We start from the raw sequence: 14191 nt of genomic DNA, 5'->3' as shown, positions 1-14191 counted from the left end.
TACTCTGATCAGGATGAGCCTGACAGTCCTTCCGCAGTGGTGTTCGTAAATGATAATGGTAAAATCCTGCTCCACCCCCTCTCTGTGGCCATTAAGTGCCCTGACTGCAGTGTGATGCAGGAGGGAAGAAGGGTCAGGATTCTGGGACCCCATGTGCAGAGTCTACCCGCGTTGCGCCCCACAGAGGTGAAATGTGCCCTGGTGCACATAAGTTGGCTGGAGAAGAGCAGGGGTGAGGCCAGTGGTTCTGGGGTTATGTACAGTCAGCAACCCTTTTCCTATGGAGTTGGGCAGTGAGGTGAGTAGGGTCTCCTGCAGCCTGAGGAGTAACAGAGTAACTCCAGTTATTGCTTCACAGCCTAGATGTGGGGGACAGAACTTTTCTCTCTTATGCCCTAAAGACATCCCCTAGCACATAATCCAGGCAGGCTGCACCCTGGGCACAAGATTTGGCTCAAAGTGCTTTAGAGCAAATGTCCAAGAGCTGGTTTTAAACTTGAATATATAGCCAGATTGACTGAGGATGATTTGAAAAAAGCAAAAGGGACCGTTAAGAAATTCATTCTGTGTTAGGTTTACTATCTGGACAGTCACTGCAGGAATTTCTGCCGTTTGCTCTTTGAGATTCAAATAAGACTTAACCAGGAAGATACAGAAGTTCAAGCAAACCAACCTCAGGACAAAACACATACAAAGGAATTATTCAGTAGTAAAGTTGTAGAAAAACAAGTCTAACAATAATAGTAAACCATACATTGCAGTGTCGGGGGCACCGGAACAGGGGGGCTATGCCCTCCCACTTTTTACCAGCAGCAAGTGCGAGCAATGAGGGAGGGAGTGGAGAGGAGCGAGCGGGAGGCAGGGTTTTGAGGGAAGAGGCGGCATGGGGGTGGAGACTTGGGGAGAAGGGGCAGCATGAAGGTGGGGCCTCAGGGGGAATGGGTAGTGAAAGGGCAGGGCCTCAGGTGGGGGGGAAGGGCTGTCACAAAGGAGTGGGGCCACAGTTCAGCTGCCCATCTCCCCCACTTTAAGGACCTTCGGTCACCCCTGTGCCGTGTACAGTGAAAGAAGTTACTAAGCCAAAACCGGAAACTTTTTCTTTCTTTTTGAGATCGCATTAAGCTGAAAAATTCAGATTCAGATCAGACCCTTCCAGAGCTTTAGAAATATTCATATTCAGAGATCTGATTCAGAGCTGTGAACTTCAGATGTGAACTTCCCCAAAGAACCAGAAATCCAATTGGTCCCCAACATATGGGAGATTTTGACCTGGGTTTCCATACGAGGACCATCCCTTATAGTCGTATCATTTAATTCTTATGCTGGCAAAAATCCCATTGAGTTCAGTGGGAATTTCACCTGAATGAGGACTTCAGCATAGGGCACCATAAGCTTGACTCTTTGCAAATTCCTGAAGCTCAAATTAAAGCAGAATCAATGTTAAAATGTTTGTTGATCTGCTTTGCCTAGTGGTCTTGTAGCTCCATACGTATTTTTCTAGTGCTGGCCAACAAATGGAATTTCCATTCTACAAAAATAATTGAGATTTTGAAATTTGTTTTCATTCCAAACTGGAACATTTTCTCCTCTGCACGGGCAATTGCATGGTAGCTGACGTTGGTGCGAGGGCTATCTGCAGTGGGTAGTTTCCCTCCATCAGGGGAATTTTCTGATGACCAGCTATTGCCAGATTCTGGCCCCCTTGAGATTCCTGAGTGGCACAAAGAGGCTGGAAAAATTTTCTACATTGCCTCTTGGGGTTCTATTGGGATTTTCTAACGTCAGCAGTATCTTTCCATCAGTCTGCTTGTTGAACTTCTGGTGAAGCCAGTAAGAGTTCTGTGTAAAAACTGATGGCAGGATATAGTTTTAAGTGTCTACTGGTACATTGTACCTACAGACATTTTAAGGTTACTTGAAGTTTTGCTAACCTCATGGGTTCATACCTGCCAAGACTTGCTAGGTAGCCTTTAAAGTAGTTGGGGGCGGGGGGGGGGGGGGGGGGAGAGGAGAGAAGAAGGAGAAGAAGGAGAACATTTGCATAGTTTATATAATCTGGCACATACTTCCAGTGTACCGGAGAGCACAAAGATAACATTTTACTGTAACAAAAAATTAAGAATGAAAAGAATACCTGTCCCAAAGAGTTTGTATAAAAGTCTAAGGAGAATGGGAAGGAAGCAAGAACTATTATAACAAACTGGGGAATAACAGGTGAGGCAGTAGTACTGCAGAAAGTATTCCCAGAAGTACTGGGAGTTACAGTGGATCACAAACTGAATATGAGCCAACAATGTGACAGTTGCAAAAAGGCTAATATTCTGCTGGGATGTATTCACAGGAGCATTGCATGTCTCTACTCAGCACTGGGGAGGCCTCAGCTAGAGTATTAAGTCCAGTTTTGGGTGCTACACTTTAAAAAAAAAAATGGGGGAGAGTGGACAACTGGAGAGAGTCCAGAGGAGAACAAGCAAAAGGATAAAATGTTTAGAAAACCTGACCTCTAAGGAAAGGTTGAAAGAAGTGGGCATGTTTTGTCTTGAGAAAAGAAGACTGAGGGGGAACCTGATAAGTCTCCAGGTATGTTATTGGATGTTACAAAGATGACTGTGATTAAATGTTCTCCATGTCCACTGGAGGTGGGACAAGGAAATGTAGGTTAGATATTAGGAAAAACTTTCTAGCTCTAAGGATAGTTAAGCTCTGGAATAGGCTTCCAAGGGAGATTGTAAATCACCATCACTGGATGTGTTTAAGAACAGATTAGACAAACATCTGTAAGACATGGTTTAGGTTTACTTGTCCTGCCTCAGAGCAGTTGGATGAACTACATCACCTCTTGAGGTCCCTTCCAGCCCTACATTTCTATGATTCTATAAGTGCAACTAAATGAAGAGGGTGATGATCTACTGTGCATGCCTGATACCCGATGTGTTGTTATAAAGAAACAGAGGGGTAGATCCTATAAAGCAATTACCTCAGCCGAGATACCAGTATATTGTTTCTTACACCTATACGTGTTTGCACCTATTTCATTTTTGTTTGTCTATCAGCTTTTTTCCACTTTGAAAATCATAGACTGATAAATTACATTTGATTTCCTTTCACTTATTTCTTTATCAGCAGCTGGTGTAATTATTTGAGCAACTATCAGGTACATTTGATAACGATTATATTAATTTGTGTAATCTTTACTTGACACCTAGCTCCTACAGTAACTCGATATTCCATTCTGGATTTTTCTTTGTGCATACTTTAGCTTAAAGCAAACATTGTTTGTTGACCATTGTAGCTGAACTCTGTTGCAATAGTCTATTCCTGTTAGTTTCATTTAACTACTAATCTATCAACAAGTAAAAACATTTTTATGATATCCTGTGCTGTGTAAACTTACTAAAACGTGACAGATATTGACTTTGTGGCCTGTGACACATTCAACAGTAATGTCAACTGATCTAATGTTTTCTCATTGTGTTGTGTTTTGGGTTTTTAGTACAGACCCATGCCTTAATGATTTCTTGATCTTTGTTATCTGGGATTTTTAATGCCCACTGTATGCTTCAGTAATCTGTTGGAAACTCTGATTTGCTTCAATTAATTACAGTAAATCACTGATCTTTTAAATGGGACCTGTTGAAATAAGAACCTGTGATTTTTACCACACAGACTTATTTAGCAAAGTATGAATTTTACACAAGAATGCTCCAGTAGAAGAGTAACACTGCATTTGAACAGAGTTCTCTTGTACGATATAACAGTAATAAGATATTTACTCTATGTTACATTTGTAGTCCGTTACTAACCCCAGTCTCTTGAGGCATCTTGCCTCCATACAGAGCTGAGTCAATCACAATTCAAGTTTTTGGATTACATTTAATCTCCCAAACAGGGTAATAATTTAAAAAACGAAACTAGCAGAAATGTTTTAATAAGCAGGATGTAACACTAATGAATCCAGATTAAGCTCTAATCCTGCTATGGCACATGAGCCTAGAAAAATACTGTGACTCAGTCTGAAATGCTAACCATTGTAGAATCAAATACTTTCTATGTCGACCACGTTTCCAGTATCCCTGCATTTTTCAAGCTTTCTACATGGAAGTGGATTAAAGCTTGTGCATTTGAATCTACAGAGAATACAAGAGAAGATTCACAATAATGTATTGTGCTCAGAGGATGTATCTAGAGCTAAACAATGGGCCAGATCCTTGGGTGTGGCCAAGCTACATGGGGACTCTTTTCTGACTCTGGGGCCACTGTCAGATATAAACTGAAGCAGTTTAATGGAATTAATCCTGGACATCTGCTCAATGTAGTGGTGTACTGGCCATTCCTCTTCACCACATTGCCTGCACTGGCAGCAGGGAGGAGTGGAGCTATAGATGCCTCTATGACAGCTCTGCATCAATAGGTGTAATCCTTCGGAGATGCCACATCTCTGCTGGTGATGTACAGTATTACCAACCTCAAGCATTTGGAAATCATTAGTCACCCCCTCAAAAATCACAAAATGGGTGTAAAAATGATGAGTGGGGTTTTTGGTGGGGTTTTTTGGGGGCGGGGTAGAGTTGGGTTTTTTCGTTTTCAATAAGCTTGGGGTTCTTTTTATTTGCGTTTTGGTTTTGGACCCTTTAACATTCACTCAGGTCACATTTTGATGATTTTCTCCACAACCACAAGAGCTAGATTTTTATTTATTTATTTATTTATTTTCACAAAAGCTGAGATTCTCCCATAATCATTTGAATACATGATCTGGGGCTTTAAGAAAAACACTGTATATCACCGAGACTTTCAATAAAATTCATGAGAGTTGGCAACGCTACGATGATGTGGAGCAAAGGGACTGCAGATTTGTCTCAGCATCACAATATTTTTTCTTATTTTATCTCCTGTAGGGTTCACATGATTTGTGGTGGTTTAGTGATTCATTTAAAATAATCTGGATGTTTATCCCAAGCTTCTGAACCTGTATTATCTACAAATTATACAGTTATCTTGTGAGAAAAGACTTTCTTCTGAGATTCCCAGTATTCCTTGATCCAGCTGGGAGCATAATACAATTAGAATAGCACTTTATATTAATCTATACTTCTGCTCTTTAAGTGAATTGCACCCAGGCATTTAGAGAAAAGGGTGGGACAGGGTTTTAAAATTAATATATAAGAATCTGAAAAAGAGGTTTGGATTTGTAGTTGACTAAAATTCAGGTAGGTTGGTATTTCTTTCCCTTTGGTCCAGTGACAGAGAGGCAGGCAGGCCGGTGTTCTCTCCATTTACATTTTAGGATTTTTAATTTTTTTTTTAAGAGTATGGGAGGTTTGCCCACCATTTGGCAGTTTATATCAAGGATAAATGGATTGTCATTTTGATTCACACACTGCATGCCACTGACGTAACTCATATTGATGTTTCCTTATTCTAGATCTCCAGACAAGAACATGGCTTCTGATGAAAGGGAGATAGTGGTTTGGGTATGCCAGGAGGAGAAAATTGTGTGCGGACTGACAAAGCGCACAACCTGTGCTGATGTGATCCAAGCTCTACTAGAGGAACATCAAGCTACATTTGGAGAAAAAAGGTTTCTTTTTGGACAACCTAGTGATTATTGTATCATAGAAAAATGGAGAGGCTCTGAGCGGGTCCTTCCCCCGCTGACAAAAATGCTGAGACTTTGGAAGGCCTGGGGAGAGGAGCAGCCCAATTTGCACTTTGTTCTGGTGAAGTCAGATGCTTTCCTCTCATTTCCGTTGTGGAGGACAGCTGAAGCAAAGATAGTACAAAACATAGGAAGACAATGGGAGCTCAGCCCAGCGAATTACATGAAGTTGTTGCCAGTGGATAAGCAAAAGAGGATTGTTAGAAAGACTTTCAGGAAACTGGCCAAACTTAAACAGGACCATACTCTGCAAGAGCGAGACAATATGGAGACATTGATTCATCTGATCATTTCCCAAGATCATACCATTCATCAGCAAGTCAACAGAATGAAGGAATTGGATACGGAAATTGAAAAATGTGAAGCCAAATTCCACCTCGTTCAGGTAGAAAATGATGGAGAAAATTATGTGCAGGATTCTTATTTAATGGCCACTCCAAATGATGCTGAGCAACAAACAAATGTTCTACATGGTCAACATCAGATGCATGAATACTTGAGCAAAAGTGATGGAATTTTACAGATGGAAGAAGGACTGAAACATCACAAACTACTAATTGAAAAGCTCTGTGCTGAAATTGAAAAAGAGGTAAAAGGTGTATGCACTGAAACAAATGGAGATGGTAAATGCATGGCAGAGGCTTTAAATGGCCAACTAGAATCCTCAAATTTAGAAAGTGTCAAACATGAGTTGGAAAAAAGTACGAAAGATGGCTTGAGAATCCACTCTCACTTGAGCTGCATTCAGAAAGAGCTTACCTACAGGGACTTGCTGCTGCAAAAGAAGGAAAAAGAATATGAACTCCTTGCGGAAGAATTTAATTCACTGCATATCAAAGACAAAATTGAATCCAGATGTCCAGCTAATGAAGAGCAGGCAAAAGGCAGCGAGGTTTCCAGCAAGTGTATCGCAGTGCCAGACTTTGTTCGTAAAGTGACTAATGTAGACATAAATGATACAGACTCTGACACTGGAATCAGCTCGACTCATAGTCAGGACTCTGAAACAGCTTTAGGAGACATGATACTGTTGTCAACATAGCTGGAGACCGTTGTGCACATGACAAAGAGTAATATAAAACCAACCATCTTTGGGGGGATATTTATCCTTTTAATAGTCTTGCTATCATAGGGTATGTCTACACTGCAGCTGGAAGTGAGCCTCCCAGCCTGGGTAGACAGACTTGTACTAGCAGGGCTTGAGCTAGCTCGCCAAAAACAGCAGTATGGATGTTGTGGCTAGGGCTGCAGCCTAGGCTCTGAAGCTGGCCCGATCCCATAGGCTTGAGAGCCCGAACTGCAGCCCAAACAACAACATCCACTGTTTTTAGTGGGTTAGCTTGAACTCCACTAGTGCAAATCTGTCTACTCAGGCTGGGAGGATATGGTATAGACATGCCCATATCATCTCGGACCTGAAGGTGTTGACCACTCTGGCCCCAATCCAACAAAGCACTTTAGCATGTGTGTAACTGTGAACATAAGGGACTACACATGTGCTCAAACTGACCCACATACTTTAGCATGTAAGTAATCCCACGTGTTTACAGTTACACACGTGCTAAAGTTCTTTGCTGGATTGGGGCCAGAGTGCTCAGAGTTTTGTAAGACTGAGTTTCATTGAGACAAAAGTATTCTGATGGGAGATGGCCTGAACCAAAATTCCAGATCTGAAACCCCTAATCTTTGGGTCCATCTCTACATCTGACTAATCTTTTAGGAATGTGGACATAAGGGATAGACCAACTTAGACAGACAACTTGATTCTCCGCTCCGTTACACTAGCTTTCTTCCACTGGAGTAACAGGGTGTAGGATAAGGCACACATTTGGTTAAAATGTAGTTTTCATGATACTGTAGAGGTGATAAAAAGCATATACTTTTTTATGTTGTATATTTAAATTTCATTACCACAGATTACAAAGCGTAAAATTTTCAAAAGCACTTAAGTGCCATTTTCATAAGTGACTTAAGCACATAGATTTATGTCTACACTGCAATTAAAACCCAGTGGCTGGCCCATATCAGCTAAGGGGCTGTACAATTGTAATGTAGACATTCAGGTTTGGGCTCGGGCTCAAGCCCCTTGAGCCCAAATCAGCTGGCATGGGCCAGCTGTGGGTGTTTAATTGCAGTGTAGACATACTCTAGCAGTCTCAGTCCCATTGACTTTCAGCAAGATTTAGGGTTGAAAGTTAATCTGGAATAGGGTAAATGAGAATTTAAAGTGAATTGTTCCTGATTTAACACCATGTTTGGAATTTCTTATTCCAGAATGAGAGCTTCCATACATGGAGTTAATCAGGAATAATTAATTAGGAATAGCTGTATTGGAATAACTCCCTGTGGTAGACAAGCCCTTAGGCTCCTAAAGACCAGATCTTCAGAGGTATTTAGGACCTAACTACCATTGAAATTGGTGGGAGTTAGATGCCTAATACTTTTTGAGGATCTGGACCCTAAGTCACTTAAGAATGTTTGTTTGGAAATTTACCCTGAAATCTGACTAAATGTATTTAATGGGAACTATGTACTAGCTAAGCAACACAAAGTTCAGTCATATCCTGGACTTAAGTCTTAAACGATGAATGAAAAGATGACATATAGATGGCATAAATCTAAAATAATTTCAACTACATTCTTTTCCTTTCCTATGTTTTGGTGTTCATTAGAGTCCTCTCACTACCCTCAAGTGTCTGCCAGTCATCTGGTTTTCAAAATAACCAGAACACTGTGGATTTAAGACTGTAAATATGACTTTGGAGAGCAACATTTCCTGAACACCACAAACTGTTTGTTTTTAAAGACTTGTGAATTCTGGACTTTATGAAGAGAGTTTGTGTTTGCAGGTATCTATCTTGGCTGCCTTAATATATTTTATCACTCAACATTATATAAAATGATTGGGATGCTTCAAGTGTAACACATGGAGCTCAGCTACATGAATTCTTGTATATAGCAAGATCTATAGCAAACAAGACATCTTAACATTGTAATAATTTATTAACACAACTCAGCATCTTTTGTACTCTGCGTGTCATGTACTGATATTAGGCATTGCATGCACTTCTCAGTTCAGAGCTTTGAATGTTGAGAGCAGGCTAATGTATTTCATGAGTTCTTGTGCAGTTAGAGATTTCGTTTAATGTGTCAGCAGTTTTTATAAATACATTTTCTAGCCTGTCTTTTCCTATTGAAATTCTTTCCTGTGCAAAAGGCCAGCACTATGTCTTTGGGCCACTTCATTCCCACATATGCTCTCCATCAAAACAGGGATTTTTGCAGAGCTGGGTGAGTAATTGATTTTTCAGTTAGGTGGCAATTCCAAAAATAATAATACAAAGAATTAGGTTTGGATTGAACCAAATCTGAAAATTTCCAGAATTTTCAGTGAATCAGAAGAGTCCATTTCAGCTCTGCCCCGGAGTGGGGATTCAAAACTGGGTTTCCCACATCCCAGGTGAATGCCCTCCTAGAAAATTAAAATGAAAGAAAGGGACAGCAGCACCTTAACTGCCTTTGCTCCCACCAACACCAGTGCTACTGCTGATTGCTTTGTTGCTCATACCATACATGTCAAATCTGCAGATTGACCAAAACTGCATTTTCCATTGAACAGACAATTAATCTGAAAACAAGTTTGCCTAGTTCTCTTTATGTGATCCACAGACGTTGTGCTGGCCCTCCACAAAGGGGTGAATTTCACCCACACTGCATGCTTGGTTGTGCACCCATCCCTTGTAATGTGTAGATTTGAAGGATATTGCTTTCTATTGAGAGAGGAAAAAAAGCAAGAAAACCAAGGCAGGATACAATATTTCTTTAAAAAAAAATCCACAATGATTTGAAGCTCAGCCTCACTGTCTGCATCAACCCTGAATTCCTTAGATGGGCTTAAATAAGCAATACAGTACATGCTCAGTGCTGTTTTAGCTCCCTCCTATTGCTAAATCCCTTATTAATTCAAGCTTAGCACACCATCAAGGTATCTTGGGGGGAAAAGCATTTCCCAATATTATCCTTTTGCCTTCTTTTCCTACTGAGTTAACAGAACATAAGAATGGCCATATTGGGTCAGACAAATGGTTCATCTAGTGCAGTATCCTGTCTTCCAACAGTGGCCAATGCCAGATGCTTCAGAGGGAGTCATCAAAACAGGGCAATTATCAAGTGATCCAGCCCCAGTTGTCCAGTCCCAGTTTCTGGCTGCCAGAGACCTAGAGACACTCAGAGCATGGGGTTACATCCATGACCATCTTGACTAAGAGCTATTGATGGACCTATCCTCCATGAACTTATCTAAATCTTTTTTGAATCCAGTTATAGTTTTGGCCTTTACAACATCCCCTGGCCATGAGTTCCACAGGAAATTGTCTTTCTTTCTCCTAGATTAGCTAAGATTTTTGCCTTCCCTTGGGAACTGCAAAATATTAACCCTTTATGTTCATTTCCTGTCTCTCTTAAGTCCTGTTTCTCTGGCACCCTTGAACTCTGATTTTATGACTCATGCAATTCCATTGCGTGAGCAATGCTTACTGATTAAGGGAAGCACAAAGAATTGCTGCATGATGGTGTAACAGCTCAGACTGGGGGGGGGGGAAGGGAAATCAACTCACCAAAGAATAAAAGGGTATGAATTAGAGTAGAATATAGGGGAAGTCAGGACACTGGATTGAGGTGGAGGAAGGGAGAAGTGTTATTTTGATGGCAAATAGTTATCTGTTGAGGATGAGGAAGAATAGCCAGGTGAGTGGGTCTGCACCACTGCTATTTTGAGTTGGGATAATTTGGATCCAGATATGAATCCAGGACAAGAACCTCAGCTGTTATAAAATGGTGTAGCTGAAGTCAGTGAAGAGGCACTGATTTACACCGGATGAAAATGTGGTCCGTATACTGGCAAGGACTTTACTGAAGAATTCACTCTTGCACATATAAAATAACCAATATAACCGCTGTTGTTTTCCCAATGCATACTGGATATAATTTCATGTTTCTGCATGATTAATGTGTAATTTAACAAATTTGATGGAACCAGATAAGTAAAAATGTAATTTCCTGTTTCAGGCTCTTGACGACTCTTTCATTTAGAAGACAAATAAAAGAACATAATTATCACTTGATTATGTAGATGTGTACAGTATTTGCTATTCATTTAAATGGTCAATAATTACAGTATAATTGCAGAATTATTGCATGCTTGTCTTCTGCAATACCCAAGACATTTTATCATTTCAAAACTAAGGGCCAAATTTGATCCTCCAATCTTGAGTGCATGAAGTGGACGGATGGGGGAAATGTCTTCTGTCTGAAGTATGTGCTTGTATTTATGGGCCCTAATGCAGTGCATTCGAGTCTAGCAAATAGGTTGAAGTTCAGAGTTGAACCTTCATTCTAAGGCTTTAGGCTGACAACACATATAAGCTACCACTTTTCCCAAAGGCATGACTGTTGAATTTTTTTACATTTCCACTCTTGAATGAAGCAGACTACTGGAGCATCCATGGTGGCACTGTTGATGGCAAAAAGCGTATGTGACGAGTTTGATCACAGAGATCCCCTTGGGACTGTCACCTGATCTGCTGAAATTACCCCTGAACCCGTTTTCCCTGCAACCTTAGGACTTCCAGAACCCTGCCTTGTTGAGCCAGACATACTAGCCTGCTGCAACACAGACCCGGGGTCTGGCCCATGCCCCCAAAGCTGCAAACTTAGGTAACCTGCTGAGCTGTTTTCAGTTATCTCCAGCACCCAGACACCCAGTTCCCAATGGGATCCAAACCCCAAATAAATCTGTTTTACTCTGTATAAATCATACAGGGTAAACTCATAAATTGTCCTCCCTCTATAACACTAATAGAGAGAGATGCACAGCTGTTTGCTCCCCCAGGTATTAATCACATTCTAGGTTTATTAATAAACAAAAGTGATTTTATTAAGTATAAAAAGTAGGATTTAAGTGGTTTCAAGTAATAACAGACAGAATAAAGTAAGTTACCAGGCAAAATAAAACAAAAACACGCAAGTCTAAGCCTAATACATTAAGAAACTGATTATAGCTTATATCTCACTCTCAAAGATGTTCCAATAAGTTGCTTTCACAGACTAGACTCCTTCCTAGTCTGGGCCCAATCCTTTCCCCTGGTACAGTCCTTGTTAGTTCCAGCAGACATCTCAGGTGGTAAGTAGTGGTTTTCTCATGACTGGCAGCCACTTTTGTCCTGCTCCATCCCCTTTTATAACTTGGGCACAATGCGGGAATCTTTTGTCTATGCTTGTCCCCACCCCCACCTCATCAATGGAAAAGTACAAGGATTAAGATGGATTCCAGTATCATGTGACATGGTCCCATGTCCTGTGAGACCCCAGCCTCCATTCGTCCTGGGCTGGTCTACACATACACAGGAAGATTTGCAAGTAAACAGAGCTATTTACAGTTCATTGATTCTGAATCACCCTTAATGGCTTCCACTTAATATGTTTACATCAGTAATACCAGTTTATATCTTATTCTGCTAACTCCAGACATATAAATAATACATGCAAACAAATAGGATGAACACACTCAGTAGATATTATAAGCATTGTAATGATACCTTAAGAGACCTTTTGCATAAAGCATATTCCTGTTACATCATATTTACATTCATAAGCATATTTTCATAAAGCATATGCAGTGCAATGTCACATCATAGTTAATATTCTTTACTCAGTAATATTTCATTAACTTTACTCAGCATAAACTATCTTATCTCCAATGTATGTCATGTTGTACATATTGGACCATCATCTTAACATAAAAAGTAGACGGCTGGAAAATGGAAATCCCTGACTTCCCTCCCTCTTTCTCCCCCCCCCCCCTCTGCCCGCACCAAAAAAAAACACCAAAAAACACATTTTGGAAAATAATTTCATCCCGAACCATGACAAAATGTCAAAAGCATGACATATTTTGCAGGAAGGGTCTTCAAGATAAATGTCAGTTGCAGGCAAACCGAAAGAGATTTTTTTGGCTTCCTAGTTGCCTGCAGGGAAGGTCTTGTCAAATTCACAAGTGACATTGACAAGAGCCTGCTGTTCTGACTCCCAGCCTCCCCACCTAAGCTCCAGGGCAAAGAAGCATAGAAAGGTAATTCTGAGACTCTTCGTCTTCTTTCCAACTCTGCCAACTTGCTGCCTCTGCATTTTCACATCTTGTGGGGAGGTCAGGAACAGCCCACTAGGAAAGCTTTCGTCAATTTCATTGGCAGAAAGTAAAATTGACGAGCCTTCAAGGCAGGCAGCCAGGGACTTTGCTGGGAAGTGGGGGTGAGGGTGTTTGGTTTGTCAAAACTGAGATCTTCTCACTGAAAATTTCAGTTTTGTGAAAAAGGCATTGTTTGTCAAAAAATTGTTTGAATTAACAAAATGTTGACCAGCTCCAGTCGAGAGGAAGAAATATTGTTCTAACTAATGCCCTGATTTAGCAAGTAGTCCCAACGATGTCACCTCCTGATTTAGGAAGCGTGTCCTATTTTGCTTAGCAGCTGTGTTAGGATGAAGGCATTCTGTGAGTAAATAGATAATTTTGAGGAATGAGAGAACGCCTCTGAATATTAGAACTCTCCTGAAAACAAAGAGCAAGAATTCTCTTTTCTCTTCCCATATCCCCATCCAATATACTTAATAAAAATACACTTATCAAATAAAAGCCTTTTTATTTTCCCATTCATTAAATAAAGCACATGTTTACATATTTTCTTTTTCTAATAAATTAAATGTTTACATGTGAAAAGTATTTCCACTGACGTTGCTTAGAAACTGAACATACTGTTAAGAGCAGAATTCTAATTGGAATCCCAAAGCTTTCCTTTTAAAGTTACATTAGGCCAGCAGTTCTCAAACTATGGGGAGGGCCTCCCAAGGGAGGTATGGGAATGTATCAAGCTGTGTGCCTTTTTTTTTTTTTTTTTTTTCCCTAAGAGCTCTGGCTGTCAGCTCGTGGGGCTGGGGCTTGTGCAGAAGGGCTGTGCATACCTGGGAGGTGGGGGGAATGGGATAAAAGGGACAGCCAGAGCCTCACTGCCCCAAGGCTGACAGCTGGAGTCCTGCTGCCCAGGCTCTCCTTCACCTACCCTCAATCTCTCACGGGGAGGCAGCAGCAGGGTTCCAGATGTCAGACTCAGGGTGGCAGCAGCAGTGCAGAAGTAAGGGTGGCAATGGGGTGCTAAATCTACTGTGACTTTTCACATTGCCACCCATACTTCGCTGCTGTTGGCACGGTTCTGGCTTCAGAGCTGGGTGCTTGACCAGCAGCCGCTGCTCTCTGCTCCACCTTCAGAGCTGGGCGGTGGTATATGTACTTTGGAGGGGGAGCATAAACGACTACAGACATAAAGAGCGTGGGGGGGGGGCACAATCAATTGAATTTGAGAACCACGGCATTAGGCCGTCCCTTTCTTGCTGACTTGTGGTTGGATTAACCTAAGTAACAATGGCTATGATTTCTTCAAGTTACAGCATTTGCATAATAATTATATGTATATTTCCTTT

At 41.0% G+C, this 14191-nt stretch overlaps 1 protein-coding gene across 3 annotated transcripts in view; it reads left to right on the top strand.

Moving 5' to 3' along the window:
• RASSF9 (Ras association domain family member 9) overlaps nt 1-10782 on the top strand; it is a 34517-nt gene extending 23735 nt beyond the window's left edge. For all 3 annotated transcript variants that reach the window (XM_005279100.5, XM_042850949.2, XM_005279099.5), the window contains one exon: nt 5426-10782. In XM_005279100.5, the coding sequence (XP_005279157.2) occupies nt 5442-6701 (1260 nt within the window). In that variant the 5' untranslated portion in view covers nt 5426-5441 and the 3' untranslated portion in view covers nt 6702-10782. The remainder of the gene's footprint in view (nt 1-5425) is intronic.
• The last annotated feature ends 3409 nt before the right edge of the window (nt 10783-14191 follow it).

The sequence above is a fragment of the Chrysemys picta genome, chromosome 1, assembly GCF_011386835.1.
Source record: "Chrysemys picta bellii isolate R12L10 chromosome 1, ASM1138683v2, whole genome shotgun sequence".
Classification (NCBI taxonomy): Eukaryota; Metazoa; Chordata; order Testudines; family Emydidae; genus Chrysemys; species Chrysemys picta.
This window is presented reverse-complemented; position numbering and strand designations above follow the sequence as displayed.